General features: G+C 32.9%; 1 protein-coding gene across 12 annotated transcripts; it reads left to right on the top strand.

Annotated features, from left to right (window-relative positions):
* The first annotated feature begins 533 nt into the window (after positions 1-533).
* On the top strand, positions 534-11,270 carry LOC114187212 (radial spoke head 10 homolog B-like). 12 transcript variants are annotated; one of them, XR_003605205.1, is made up of 6 exons: positions 534-1,584; positions 3,383-3,433; positions 4,130-4,391; positions 6,358-6,439; positions 7,155-7,306; positions 10,099-10,610. XR_003605205.1 is itself a non-coding variant. In XM_028075397.1 (5 exons), exons 1-4 carry the CDS (start codon positions 689-691, stop codon positions 6,370-6,372), a joined length of 1,224 nt encoding a protein of 407 aa, XP_027931198.1. In that variant the 5' UTR covers positions 534-688; the 3' UTR covers positions 6,373-6,375; positions 10,099-10,610. The 12 variants fall into 12 exon arrangements, 3 of the variants coding, with proteins under 3 accessions (XP_027931198.1, XP_027931199.1, XP_027931196.1); XR_003605206.1 differs by having other exon boundaries at positions 7,181-7,306; XR_003605208.1 differs by having other exon boundaries at positions 6,358-6,403; positions 7,181-7,306.
* The last annotated feature ends 4,980 nt before the right edge of the window (positions 11,271-16,250 follow it).

Genomic DNA, 16,250 nt, shown 5'->3' on the forward strand with positions numbered 1-16,250 from the left:
ATGATTTGATGTATATATTAGAAAAAAGTTATTGTAACATGTTTATATAAGTTATAATTAAGCTTATTTACTAATTTGGTCTCAAATAGTAAATGACGAAATTGGATCATTTTAAAAAATTTAGGTACTAAATTGAACCAAAAATTAAAATTAGGGTACTAAATTGAAAACAACTATTACACTGCCACATGTCATGATTGTAAGCTGCCACGTGCCACGATGATAAACTAACACGTGGCAGTTTTTAATTTTTTTGAAAAGGAAATAATTTTTTTGAAAAAATAAAAATAAAAATTTCATGGCTTGACACATGTCCTGTACGGACACGGTGTTAACTCCAACTTAACGGAGATGACCAAATTGAATCTCTTTAGAAAATTGGCTAACAATTTGAACATTCCTATAATTCGGGTACCAAATTGAACTTTTTGAGAAAGTTTGGGTACCAAATATATATTTATACCATATTTATAACATGAATAAATAGATATATAAAAAAAAAAGAAACAGATAAACAAAACTGAAAAACACCCACATAATCACTTTCGTCTTCTCCTCATTTTCTTCGCACAAAAGTCATCATACACAAAACAAGCTCAAACTCATACGCAAACAGAAACATAAAAGGAAACAGTGAAAGTGTAAGAAGAAGAAGAAGAAAGCAAGTAGTCACGTTTTCCCTTATGTAATGCATCAAAAAAAATCCGAACTCCAGATCGGAAAAGAAAGCACCGGCATCTCTTCCGATTTCAACCCCCTCCACCACCACCACCACTCCCACCCTGTCCCGAACCTAACTCCCAACCACAACCTCGAAACCCTAACCTCTACCGCCCCCTACAAAAGACCCTCTCTCTCCAAATCCCAAACCCTCCACAGATTCCCAAAACCGCGCCACGCCACCGCTCCCTCGGTCACAAGCGCCGGCGCAACCGCCACGTGGCTCTCCTCAGCCGTCTCCCTCCGACGGCGCCTACGTCATCGCGTGCGCCTCTTCCTCTTCCTCTCCTTCCCCTTCTTCTACTTCCTCGTCTCCCACCCTACGAACTCCTTCCTCCTCGATTTCCTGTCGGCGTTTTTCTTCTCCGCCGCGCTCTTCTTCTCGCTCAACCTCGCCCTGCCCCGAATCCCCTCCCTCCGCCTCTTTCTCAAGCCCAAGGCCCGGCCTGCTCTCAAGCTCCCCGTGTTCTGGGCCCGGCCTGCCCTGCCCGAGTTTCAATTCTCCGTGGTTGCGTATTCTAACGGCGACGTTTACGAGGGGGAGTTCAGGGGAGGAAAGTGTTGTGGGAGTGGGGTTTACTACTACAGCATGAGTGGAAGGTATGAGGGGGATTGGGTGGATGGGAAGTACGATGGCTTTGGGGTGGAGACGTGGGCCAAGGGGAGTAGGTACCGGGGGCAGTACCACCAGGGGCTCCGCCACGGGTTTGGGGTCTATCGGTTTTACACCGGCGATGTTTATGCCGGACAGTGGGCTAGTGGGCAGAGCCATGGCTGTGGGGTGCACACGTGCGAGGATGGGAGCAGGTACGTGGGGGAGTTCAAGTGGGGCGTTAAGCATGGCCTTGGACACTACCATTTTAGGTATGGAAATGGTTGGGTTGGTGGGGTTTGATGGGGAAGTTTGTGCGCGTGAGTGTTGTTTTGATTGAAGTGACGAGGTTTATGGATTATGGTTTATGATCAGGTGTTTTTATTCTGAAAGTCACACGGTAGTAAAATTGGGTATGAGGTTGGTTTAACTTATGATCAATTTTGGACCCGGAATCAACATTTCATGGTGAAACCGAGTTTGTGAATGTTTTATTGAAATCGCGGTAACTGGTGTTTTGACGTGATTGGGGGGGTTTGTTTGGTCTTTTACTTGTCTATGGTTTCTTAGGTTTGTGGATTATGGGAATTTCTTACTTCTTGACAATGTTTTGATTGCCGTGTGTGTATGTATGGGTTTTGTTTTGTTGTTTAGCCGACTGTGTTTGGACCCTGACAAATGGTAATGGTGTTGTGCCGGCTTTTGTGGATGTGATCTTATCGCTTGCTGGTTTGTTTTGGTTTTATTTGTTGTATATGTGAAGCCTTTGAGAGTAACTTTGGCAAGATTTTGTGCGTAGTTTTTATGAGATGCTATTGTGTACTTATTGGTATTAATTGTGGAGCATAATATATCATATACTTATTGTAAAGCCATTGTTTTTCTTATATCTATTAGGAATGTAAATTTTTAGTGTATCTTTAGCCATTTCCGGGAAGAAACTAAGTTGTAAATGGACCTAATACCAATAACATACTATGCTAATAATGATAGTTTATTTCACCTGCATTGGCATTTGGCTGCCAATTGACTAGCTGCGTGGAAGTAAATAAGTGGGAAGTAAATAAGTGGGAGTTAAGTATTGAAATCAAAGATAAGATGCAGCAGGCATGAAGTTGGTCAAATTTCTCTGAATGGATGGTGTGAGACTCATACTCTTGGTTCAAAAGCACCTGTATCCACTACCACTATTTTATAGAAAGCCAAATTTATTTGTGGTGTATGACTACCAATCTAATACAAGACATCAGTCTGAAAATCCTTCCCTCTTATCCTCTACATTTTTTTTTTTAAATCAGTAAATATCTACTGAGTAGTAACTTAGTAATTTTGAGTTTGTGGGGGAGATGAACCGTGAAGTAGGTAAAACGAGCATGCTTCTTACTCTGATCATGGTCTAAAAAGACCATCGTAGCAATCATTTCTATTATCCTGGATCAGTAAAACCCAAATGGATTAGAAGGGTACAGATTGTAGACTAATCAATTCAGTAATGAAATAGTATTGGTGGATATGAACCGTGAAGTAGGTAAAACGAGCATGCTTCTTACTCTGACCATGGTCTAAAAAGACCATCGTAGCAATCTTTTCTATTATCCTGGATCAGTAAAACCCAAATGGATTAGAAGGGTACAGATTGTAGACTAATCAATTCAGTAATGAAATAGTACTGCTGGATATCACGTTTGGCATAATTCCTTTATTTGTTATCTTCTACGAGTTTGTTTAAAACAGGGGACATTTTCCATAGAAAATAAAAGGTAAAGGAGGCGACAAAAAGCATTTTATGATATTGTTTGAGTTCATTTTCATTACCTTAGTGAATAATGTCATGTCCTTCTATAGAAGAAAGATCAATACCATGGGAGAGTAAAAGAAAACCATTTTGAGGGAATACATTATTTCCTTATTATTTTATAGTCCTTTTTGATTCATTTGAATGAATGTTCAGATAATTGTCTATAAAGTAGACAACCAATATAAAGTCGAAAAACTGAAAAATTTAAAGTGTACAAATTATTTCTATGTATTCATGTTCTTAGGACTTATCTTCATTATTGCTACTTTCAGTTTACAAGGGAAAGAGGTATCTGCTGCCAAGGGAAATAGGTATCTTCAAAGGTGCTTTAAACCTCTCAAATTCTAAAACTATATGGTGTTCCACAACATGTCCATGTGATCTTCAGGTCACATAGCAATAATTCCAACCATTTGGATGACACGTAGTTTAAGTTTGCAAGCTGCTACAAGTGTGGTGTCTTTTCTTCTTCTTCTTCTTCTTCTTGTCTCTTTCTCTCTATCTCCCTGTTTATTCCACTTAAGGAAACCAGTCAATAAAAAACAAAATGGACTGTTTGTTCTCTGAACAAAGTGCTTTGGTGGATACTGTCACAAGTGGAAATAACAATGGGCAAGTCAGGCAATGGGAAGAGATAAGAATAATTTTGTTATGGAGAGTGGACAGGTGTGAAATGTTAATGATTATGGGCAACTGATAAAGTACTATGATAAGGATGGCGAATTCATGCATGTGGGATTATGTGAGATCGTAATTAATTATATAGTATCTACGAGGAGTAAAGAGGGTTATGGGTGTTACATTTTGTTTCTCCTCTCTAGTGTTTTTGTAGTTGCTTTTACTGTATAGAAATCTTCTTCATTTTTCTGATTTTTCCTTGAGTGTGGGTTCCTCTCTTCTAAGGATCATTGGTGTATTATCATTGAATTAAATTATGTAGTGGTTTGATTGGTTCCTTGTTCGTTGGTCACCGATAATAGTATTTTATGTTTGTTGTAACATATTATTTCTATTATCAGAAATGGGGATGCATATGCTGGTGAATACTTTGCGGATAAGATGCATGGGTATGGAGTATATAGTTTTGCAAATGGTCATTGTTATGAAGGATCTTGGCATGATGGCAAAAGGCAAGGTCTTGGAATGTATACGTTTAGAAGTGGAGAAACCCAGTCTGGTCACTGGCAAAATGGAGTCCTTGACATTCCCAGCACACAGAGTGCCACCTATCCTGTTTCTCCGGTTGGTGTCAATCATTCTAGGGTACTAAATGCAGTGCAGGTACACTCTACTTTGTGACTTAGTTTACCTTGAGTTATTGTTTAATGTTTTTCCTGATTTATGATTAAAGAAAAGACATTGGCCTAGAATGATTAGTCTGGATGGATTCCATTTTGTCGTTGGTGCTTTTCTATTTTTGTGACAAGGGAAAATGAATGTATAAGTCTTTTGAGTATATTACTTTATCCTCTCTTTTGAGAGATGCTTAAACTTCACTCCCTTCCCTTGACCGCCTTACTAATTTTCAACATACAAAACCTACACAATTATGAATAGTTATTGTTAGATATATTGCGTTTTATGTTAATTAGGGAAACACAACATCTATTGTTTATTAGGGAAACACAACGTCTATTGTTTATTAGGGAAACATAGACATTGTTTGATATTGGTAGATATTGTTGATATTGTTTGTAACAATATCTTCTATTTACCATATTTATGTTTGGTTGCCATATATACTTGTATCACTCTTTATTATGAATATATTCCCCCTATGTGTATTTTAGACACAAGGGAGATTAACCTTATACAGTTTTTCTCGATATTTAACATCGTATCTAGAGCTTAAGGTTATTTTGGCATTTTTTTTGTCCCCCCTTGTCACTGCAAACGCTGTCGTTGCCGTTAGTCGTCATTGTCTCAGAATCTTAGTTCTGACCGGCGACCACGTGATTTTGATCGCCTTGGCCAGGCAACCTCCACGCTCCAAGAATAGTTCAAAGCCGCGACTGACATCGCCTCGTCATCCTCTTTCTGGATCTAGTCTCAATCCAATTAGACCTCTTTGTATTTTAGGGTTTTTCTCTGTCTTCCTCCATGGTGTTTTCCGCTGTCCCTTGCAATTCTGAAATCTCTTTTGCCACCACATTGTGTTTGACTTGTCAATCTTTATTACTATATCAATGTGCATTTGCCCATTGATAAGTTAGATGGCATGAATTATGCGACTTGGGCATCAGGCATTAAATTTTGGCTTCCGAGTTAGGGATATGTTGATCATCTTACTTAAAAAGTGACTAATATTGCTCCTGGTGATTTTCCGCATTAGAAGAGAATTGATGCTCATATCATATATACATGGTTTTCAAGAATACCAACCAATCTTCTTTAAAACAAATGTTTTGTGCCTATGGCACATGTTCTGAAGTCTGGGAGCAGGCTAAATTATTATATACCAATGATACTCAACATCTTTATGGTATTTGTAACAACCTTTTTCATGTAGTTCCTCCTCGAAATCAAGACCTTATGGCTGATTATTAGGGTAAGATGCATGTTCTTCTTCATGAATTGAATGACTTATTACCTCCTTCCTCTAGTTCTGCCCAAGAATTAGAACAACGGTCAAAGTTCTTCATGGTTTTGACTTTACACGAACTTGTTGGTAAATATTCCCATGTTCATGATCAGATTTTAGGTTCCCCTGTTATATCCAATTTTACTTCTACTTGTTCCACCATTTTGTATGTGCCATGTAAACTCCTTAGTGATCCACCTGTTTTTTGCCGATGATTCCTCGACTTTGACATCTCAACGCGATGATTGCAATCGCTCTCGCAAACCAGGCAAAGGCCGTCCCAAGTGTGACCATTGTGCCAGGCTAGGCCACAAAATTGACAGGTGTTATGCATTACATGGTTATCCTCCTTGTTCTGCTACGGTTGCTCAGATTGATCCTCCCTCACAATCATCTATTGTGGATCCTCCTTCATCTGATCACACTACTAGTAACAAATCTTTGTTTTCCTTTTTATTCTCTCTGGATAATTTACCTTCTGTTACAATGGCTAATGGGTTTAGGGTTTTAGTTCCTGGTGTTGGGACTGTTGACCTTTTTCCTTTTTTATCCATTGATAATGTTTTTTATGTCTCGAGTTCCCCTTTTAATTTATTATCCATTAGTCGTCTAACTAGTACTTTTGATTTTGTTATTTCTTTTACCAAAACTTTTGTTTGTTTACAGGACTGGAGTTTGTGACAGGTGATTGACACCGGATATGAGTCTCATGGTCTTTATCATCTCTGCCCTTCTACCAAAACTTTAGGTTTCAATATTTGTCACTTTTATTGATGATTATTCTAGATGTATTTGGTTATTTTTAATGAAAAATCGCTCTAAGTTATTTTATATCTTTCAAACCTTTTATGAAATTAAAACTCAGTTTGGTTTTCCTATTCAAACTTTGTGAAGTGATAATAATCGTGAATATATTTCAAATTCTTTTAAACAATTTATGGTTTCTCATGCAATTCTCTATAAAAATTCATGTGTTTATACACCTCAACAAAATAAGGTGGCTGAGTGCAATAATATATGCCTTATTGAAACAACTCTTCATTCTTTTAATCCATGAATAGGTTTCTCAACATTTTTAGGGTGATGTTATTCTTATTGCATGTTATCTTATTAATTGTATGTCATCTTCGGTTTTAGATAACAAAATTCCTCATTCTATTTTATTTCCTTATGAACCTCTCCATCCCTTGTCTCTAAAAGATTTTGGGTCTACATGTTTTGTTCATAATTTAGATCTTGGTTTTGGTAAGTTATCACCTATATCACGCAAATGTATTTTTTTAGGATTTACTCGATCACAAAAAGGATACAAGTGTTTTTCTCATTCTCTTAACCGTTATTTTGCGTCTACAGATGTCACTTTCAATGAGTTTTCTTTTTTCTTTAAGGGTCCTTCTTCTGATGAGTTTTCTTTAATATTCTTGTTATATGTGATCTTCCTGTTGTGCATAATCCACCGTTAGATTCCAATCCTCCACCACCTCTTTAGGTTTATAGTCAAAGACATTGTTCCCAACAACCACCAACAACCACCAAGTGACTCACTTCAAGTGCCAACTATTATGTCTTCTCCGACTCCGAGAATTGTTTCACCTACCAATTGCCCTTTGTAAAGGTATACGTTCTACTCATAATCTTTCTTCTCATTATATTACTTTGAGTTACCATAAATTATCTTCACCTCTTTATACCTATCTTTCGTCTATCTCTTCTGTGTCCATTCTTTAATCTGTCAGTGAAGTTTTAGCCCATCCTAGTTGGTGTCAGGCCGTGCTAAATGAACTAAGTACTCTTCAGAATAGTGGAATGTGGGAGCTCATCTCATTACTATCTGAGAAATCTGTTGTTGGTTGTAGGTTGATTTTTGTTATGAAAGTTGGTTTTCATGGTACTATTCATCGCCTCAAAGCTTGATTTGTAGCCAAAGGCTACACAAATTTTTGGACTGGATTATGGTGATACTTTTTGTCCATTGGTAAAAATGGTTTCTATTCATTTATTTCTATCCATGATTGCTTTTCAACAATGACCTCTTTATCAACTAGATGTTGAAAATGCTTTCCTTAATGGAGATTTGTGAGAAGAAATTTATATGGAGCATCTTCCTGGATTTGTTGCTTAGGGGGAGTCTTTTGGATTGGTATTTTATCTTCGTAAATCCTTATATAGCCTAAAATGGTCTCCTTGGGCTTGGTTTGACAAATTTAGCAGTGTTGTTCAACAATTTGGCATGACTTGAAGTGAGACAGATCATTTAGTCTTTTACCATCACTCAAGTGTTGGATATGTCTACTTGATAGTATATGTTGATGACATATTTCTTACAGGCAATGACCACTATGACATCTCCCAGATGAAACAACACCTTTGCCTCCCCTTTCTGACCAAGGATCTCGACAATCTTAGATATTACTTGGGTATTGAGGTAGCACCATCCAACGATGGTATTGTTATATTTCAAAGAAAGTATGTATTGGATATTTTGGAGGAAACTAGGTTGATGAATTCAAAACCTATTGACATACTTATGGATCCTAATACCAAACTCCTACCAAATCAGGGGAAGCCTATTTCAGATCCTGAGCAGTATAGAAGATTGGTTGGAAAATTAAATTACCTTATAGCTACTCGTTTTAACATTTCCTTTGTAGGTAGTGTGGTGAGCTAATTTCTTAATTTCCCATGTCAAGATCATTGGAATGTAGTCATCCGTATATTATAGTACCTTAAAGGATCTCCTACAAAAAGGTTTGTTATATGGTTCCAATAACCATGCAAGAGTTGTTTACTATTTAAAAATTGATTGGGCAGGATCTCCTTTTGATAGAAGATCTACTTTCGGGTATTGTGTCCCTATCGATGGTAACTTGATTTCTTGGAAGAGCAAGAAACAAAGCGTTATGGCAAGATCTAGTACAGAAGTAGAGCATAGAGATATGACCTCAACCTTTTGTGAACTTGTTTGGCTTAAGCAAATGCTTCCAGAGTTACAATTTAGATATGTTACTCAAATGACACTTATATGTGACAATCAGACTATTCTTCATATCAGTTCTAATCTTGTCTTTCAGAAGAGGACCAAACACATTGAGGTTAACTACCATTTCATTCAAGAAAAGATTGTATTTGAAGACATCAAGATTGAGTTCGTTAACATAAAATGATAAGTTAGTAGATATTTTCACTAAGTCTTTAAGGGGATCAAGAATTGATTATATTTATAACAAGCTTGGTAGATATGACATATATGCACAAACTTGAGGGGGTTGTTAGATATATTGCGTTTTATGTTAATTAGTGAAATATAGTGTTTATTATTTATTAGGGAAACAAACATTATTTGATATTGGTAGATATTGTTGATATTGTTTGTAATAATGTCTTCTATTTACCATATTTATGTTTGGTTGCCATATATACTTGTATCACTCTTTATTATAAATATACTCACCCTATGTGTATTTTAAACACAAGGGAGATTAACCTTATACAGTTTTTCTCAATATTTAATAGTTACAAATGCGCCTCCCGATAAAATTTTTGGTATTTTTTTCATAACTGTTATCACCGGCAATTAACTATGAAAGTCTATCATCAACTTAGTATTTTAGAAGGTTAAATGGAGTTTTATATAGCGCTATTATTGGCTTTGAAATTTCATCGACATTTTTATTTCATCTTCCAAGGTCATGAAATTGATAGTGTCAATCATGTAAAAATCACAGCGAAACAAAAAGCTCTAAAATGTTTATTTTTTCTCTTAATTAAAATAGATTCAAGTATAGCTATATTCATCTTTAAAGGGTGGGGAATGTATGTATTTAAAATAAGAGGGGAGGGATGATAATTTAAGCGTCTCTTGAAGGAAAAAAATTTACAGTATCTTTTTTATGTGGAATGTTTTTGTGATGCGTTCTTATGATTTGAGTTACTGTCCTGTATCTCATGCTTCTTGTAATTTTTTATTACTGAATCTAAAAATTTGTTATAATGGTTTCTTTCGTTGTATTTCTGTCTCCATGTTTGGTTTCTTATCTGCATATGAATGAGTTCCTTTTAAACTGAAATTCCAATAAAAAATGTAGTGTTACACACAGGAAAAATTAGCCAGAATTTCCACAGATTTCTCCTACATTCATGCGTTGTTGAATAGCATAATGTGGTAAAAGTTCCCCATTTATTCAATAATTAATGAGGTGCCACTCGTTCTGTCTAAAGTTCTGGTTGTCTACAATTTTTCCATATGGACAAAAAGCTGAGAGAATGTCAGAGACTTAAACATTGTCTTTTATATGTATCAAATTAGTTCATTTAAATAGAAGGAAAAAAGTGCAAAATTAACTGCATACAGTTTGTTTGCATCATGAGCTTTCATCGTTAATAATGTGTTTGTTTGTGAACAAACAGGAAGCAAGAAGAGCAGCTGAGAAGGCCTATGATGTGGCCAAGGTAGATGAAAGAGTGAATAGAGCAGTAGCAGCTGCTAACAGAGCAGCCAATGCAGCTAGAGTAGCTTCTGTCAAGGCTGTGCAAAATCAAATGCACCCAATCTCCATCGTGTGAGGGTATCAGCTGCAACTTTTGTTACAGTAAAGATGCACGAGATTGTTGGGAGAGGTCGATATTTTAAAGTGCACCATTTACACTGCCATCATCACCACAGGCTGAGAGCAAGCAGATTTATTATCCTCTGCCTTAAGTCTTGTATAGAGGGAGAAAGGGTGATGGCTTCCACTTGGTAAAAATCTACATATATATATATATATATATTTTTTTTTTTTCCTTTGCCTACATGTAAATTTATGTAGATGTAAATGCTTTGGTATGCGGGTGAAACCTCAACCCGGCTACTGTTGTAATATCACTTGGTAAAATAAGGAGAAACATCTAGCACAAAATCTTCTATTTTCCCTGCTTGATATCTTTGCTTTATCTGACTTTGGAATGATATATGTTTTTTGTTACCTGCTTACCTAGAGTTCTCCATTGGTTGAGTTTTGTAATTTTAAATCGTAAAAGTGTTTATATTTTGTATCAATAATTCGGCTTGGAGTAAAGGTTGAAAGCATGATTAGCTTAAAGTGTTTTGGGTGTGATGTTTTGCTTTTCCTACTCTAATGCTTCACCTTTGATGTTAACTGAAAACAATGCTCTTTATTTATTGATTAGGTTGCATCTTTATTCAGTGGAACTGGTAGAGCATGTGAGAAAAGCTGGTAACAACTATAATTTGTTAGAGCTGTGAAATTGATTTCTGTGCCTTCAAATGCTAAGTGCCCGTTTGGTTTTGGGGTTCGATGGAATTGAATTTGTAAAAGTTGAGAAAGAAATCTTGTTGAATAGAGTTACTTTTAGTCAATGGAAAGTGTTAGAAGTGATTTCTATCAGTTGAAGAAAAGGGCTCTGAAAGAGATTTTGCATATCTGATAACAACAGCGAGTTGCTTTTTGCCAAACTGAGTTAAAAACATGGACTAGAATTGTATGTAAACTTTCATGTCTGAGTAATTAATAGCAGACACCATGCATGAATATTGTATTATTTCAAATACTTCATTATATTATCCTCTCTCCTTCTAAGGTATCAAATAGACGTGTATATCAATGTTCATTGCTGTTGCTGATAATTGAATGGGTCGCAAGGTGTCTGAAACATACCATCATCATAATCATCAACATATTTTAAATTTTTAAATTCTTACTGTTACAATAACATGACTTTTGTGTATAATTGTTTGAATTTTGTAAAAACAATTGAGTTTTAAATTATGAACACCATTAAGGCGATATATATTATTTGTAGGTTTGATCATGAATCAACATAGCCATTGTCTTTTTATTCTTTCTCATTTTATTGGTTTACACATTGTTCGCTTGAAGTATGATTTTTGATAGAACAGCAGATGAGAAATAGTTGAACAGAAGATGAATTCTTTTGTTTAAGAAAGGGGAAAGAAGAAAAATAAAGTATTGACTAGACGTTTTGCCTCTTAAATAAGTATAAACCTAAAAAGACAAAACTAATGAGAAATGATATTTTGAAAAGAAAAATTTGACAAACTTTTGACAAATTGACGTGGTTCCTCTATTGTCTTTTATTTCTTAATTTTGTTTAAATTTTTTCACCCGGGCTTCAAAAGGGCATATTTCTCTCTCACCTCATTTTCACTTCTGAAACTTCTATAGCTTTGTTTCACACTTTTTTCTAGTTTTTGTCTCTTATTTTCCTCAACACTCTTTGTAATCTTGTGCTGCTTCTCCTTCTCACCCCTATAATGCAAACATTGTTCTTTGTCCATTTCTCTTTCGCACATTGCTTCCAGTGTTTTATGTGTTTTTTGGGTTGTGCCTTAGTCTGTTGTTGTTTATTCATTGTTGACGAGTGTATGTGACGTTTTCGTTCCTCCAGGGTTCCACTTTGAAGGATTGTAAATAAGTTTTCGTTCTTTCTTCATTTTGTTATTTTCAAAGTCATGTTCTTTTTCGTTAAGTTTAGGGTTTTCGTATATCTTGTTTTTATCTGTTTTTGTGTGTTTTATTTCATTGAATGTATCCTATTTCATAGTTTTAGGGTTCTATTTGTATTTGGGTCTTAAATAACCCTAACTCATTAGATGTATGCTAGTTTCAACTAAGTGTTTGATTTGGGTTTCCCCATGACTTGAAATGAACATGGTTTGTGAAATAAAAGGATTGAAAATTGATTTGAAAAACTATTTAGAAAATGTAGTCTAAATAAGTGGCAAACATAATTGAAATTTTTGCACATAAATCGAATCAGTGAATACTTGACAAGGTCTTTCAGTATGAAATTGGATTGGCTGAGAAGGGAATGTGCACTTCAACGATGGGTGTCTGGTGTGGGTTTTCCCATGACTTGAAATAAACATAATTTGTGAAATAAAAGAGATTGAAAATTGATTTCAAAAACTATGTACCAGATGTAGTCAAAATAAGAGGCAAACGCAAGTACAGTTTATGCACAAAAATGAAATCAATTAATGATTCCTCACTAGTTCTTTTATTATGTACTAGATGCATGCACATAGTCAATTAAGTGAATTATTTTTTCAAACATAGACAAAATGATTATATAATGATCATAGTTGATTACATAATTCAATGAAGACAACACACATGTAATGTAAATAAATTTTGACTAACTAACCAGGCTAATCTAGCATATCGAAATAGGAGAATGGAGAGAAAGGGAGGAATAAAAGCTATGTCAGCGAATAAGGAAGAGAGTATTGGAATAAGGAAAATACAACCAAATGTGGCTAATGGGGAACACATGTTCTTTATTAGAAGTTGTAACCCATAGCCCTTTCCTCTAATGGCTTTCTTCTTCTACCATGCAACACTCAACTTGCGAAGGTGTACTAAAATGAGAGACACTAAGAAATTATAAGAATAATTTCAATGCCAATGCAATAAAAAGAGAACCAAAGACTTAACAACATGAATATGGCAAGAGATTTTAGGAATTTTAAGAAATTAAAATATAACATTTCAATTACTTATAAATTGAATTCTTTTTATTTTTAAATAGTTTATTAGGATAAAGTTTATAAAATAATAATAATAATAATATAATAAATGTTCATTATACACTTATTTCACATATAGATTTCATAATATAAAAGAAAATTTGATTCTTCTCACTTATACATAACCAACATCAAACATGCATATTTTATATAGTAATAATACCATAGAGAATTCACCTTAAATTAATTAAATTATAATAAAAATAATTTAATATATAAAAATTTATTTTATACTGTCACATAGAAACTTCTTCTATCATTTTATAAAAAACAAATTCTTAATACTTCCATCACCAATGGTAGGGATGGCAACGGGGCGGGGCGGGGACGGGTTTCGCTATTCCATGCCCATTCCCGTAAAAAAAATTCATCCCCGTCCTCATACCCAAATCCAACGGGTATCAAACTTTTGTCTTATCCCCATCCCCACCGGGTAACGGGTATAATCTCATACCCATACCCGTTTTCTTACTACTTCAATATTAATTTTAATTAATTTTTATAAAATAAAAAAAAGTTATGGTAAGGGAAACATAATATTATCAAATATTCAATATTAGCAGGATGATTGTTTGTTTCTTCAATATCAAATACTTTAAAATAAATTATAATTGTTTACATTTTAGATTATAATATCAAATAAACTTTCATGAGAACCAAAATATTTATTAAATATGCAAATATTAATGAAACATAGTTGATAAAATTTAAAAATATTTAAAAAAAAATATAAAAGGAAAATAAATATTCAAATTAAAATATATTTTAAATGTTTGTTTACTTCAATCTTTTACATTCTAATGAATATCTTTTTTATACACTAATAAAAGTTACAATACATCATTTGATCAAAATGATACAAATAACAATTAATAATCATAATAAAAGTTTAAAATAAATTATAATTATTTACATTTTAGATTATAATACCAAATAAAATTTCATGAGAACCAAAACATATATTAAATTTGCAAACATTAATGAAACCTAGTTGATAAAATTTAAAAATATAAAAAGAAAACAAATATTCAAATTAAAATATATTTTATATGTTTGTTTACTTCAATCTTTTAAATTCTAATGAATTTTTTTTTATACACTAATAAAAGTTAGGTTAAATTATTCCTTTGGTCCCCATTTTCGTAGCAAAATATCAATTTGGTCCCTCAATTTTTTTTATCTCAATTTGGTCCCAATTTTAGGAAATTTGATGCAATCAAGTTCTTTTCGTTAGTGGTGTAGTAACGGTGTTAAATGATGTGCCATGTGTCAGTTTCTAGATTTTTTTTAATTTTTAATTTTTTGAATTTTTTTTTATTTATTTTTTTAAAACCTTTTAAAAAATTAAAAATTTGGCACGTGTCAAGCTGACATCGTGCCACGTGGCCGTGACAATGCCATGTGTCACAATTATGCCAGGTGTCATTTTCTCATTCTCAATTTGATCCCTCCATTTTAATTTTTTTCTCAATTTAGTCTCAATTTTTGTAAAAATTATACAATTTCGTCACCTTCCAAATTGAAACAAAATTTAACTTTTATATAAATGTTATACAAATATTTTTATTAAATTTGATTTTTTTATTCAAATTGATATTTTTATTATATATTTTCAACAAAACAAAGTTTATTTAAATTTGTTTCACATTCAATTTTACTTAAAATTGTTTTCAAATTTTAAATTTATTTGTTTTTTTTGTTACATAAACTAGTTAATTATCTTAAATTTATATAATTATTCTTTTGACACCAACTAAAACATTTGTATAGAAATTATTGAATTTTACACATTTTAAAAATATGCAATTATTTAAAATAAAATTCAAATAAAAAACAATATTAAAGTATGATGTAATAAAATATCAATATAATTTATGATTTTTTTTGTTATTAGCATTATTCTCTATTAACAACTTTAAAACAATTTTAAATAAAGTTTAATGTAAAATATAAATTAAAATAAACTTAATCTTGTTAAAAATATTTACTTGAAATATCAATTTTTATAGAAATATTTCTACACATTTATATAGAAATTAAATTGTGTTTAAATTTGGAGAGGGACAAAATTGCACAATTTTTTAAAAAAATTGGGACTAAATTGAGACAAAAATTAAAATACTGGAACAGAATTGAGAATAGTTAAATGTCACCTAGCATAATATTGACACGTGGCACTATCACTTCCACGTGGTATGATGTCAGCTTGACACGTGGCAAATTTTTTAATTTTTTTAAAGATTTTAAAAAAATAAATAAAAAAATTCAAAGAAAAAAAATCAAAAAATCAAAAAATCCAGAAACCGAGACATGACAACCCATTTAACACCGTTACTACACCACTAACGGAAAGGACTTGATTGCATCAAATTTCCCAAAATAGGGACCAAATTGAGATAAAAAAAATTGAGGGACCAAATTGATATTTTGCTACAAAAATGGGGACCAAAGGAATAATTTAACCTAAAAGTTATAATACATCACTTGATCAAAATGATACAAAGAATAAATAATAATCATAATAATAAAATTTTAACATAGATCTTGTATCTTTTGAACTTCAATTATGTTGGATGGTGATAAAAAAAATATTCATGACTATTACATTAAATTTTTATATTGCAGAAATAAAAGTTATTTATACAATTATAGTGAAAAAATTACAGTATGATTGGTAATGAGTTAGAAAATAAAAAATAATTAGATAAAATATATTGAAATAATATTCTACATAATGAAAATAAACAACAAATAAAAATATTAAAAAAATTAACAAATGTTTAGAAACAATTTGAGAGACTATTAAAAGAAATAACACAAAGAAAAACAAATGTATAATTAAGAATATGATAAGATGAAAAATACCTTAGATATCTAAGAAAACTTTTCAAAAGTCAACATATATACTCAATGGTTGAGAAATAACAAAAATTGTTTTAGCAAAACAAAAAAATTTTCAAATGAAATAAAAACTAATAATAATAAGTAAAGAATTTTTTTATATTACCTA

Source organism: Vigna unguiculata, chromosome 6, assembly GCF_004118075.2.
Source record: "Vigna unguiculata cultivar IT97K-499-35 chromosome 6, ASM411807v1, whole genome shotgun sequence".
NCBI classification, from domain to species: Eukaryota; Viridiplantae; Streptophyta; class Magnoliopsida; order Fabales; family Fabaceae; genus Vigna; species Vigna unguiculata.

Bases quoted from the DNA above. Each gene is read 5' to 3' on its own strand.
- LOC114187212 (XM_028075395.1), top strand. From the start codon at position 689: ATGCATCAAAAAAAATCCGAACTCCAGATCGGAAAAGAAAGCACCGGC. The intron at 1,585-3,382 runs GTATGGAAATGG...TGCTACTTTCAG, and splicing joins CTTGGACACTACCATTTTAG to TTTACAAGGGAAAGAGGTAT. The intron at 4,392-10,098 runs GTACACTCTACT...GTGAACAAACAG, and splicing joins GGGTACTAAATGCAGTGCAG to GAAGCAAGAAGAGCAGCTGA.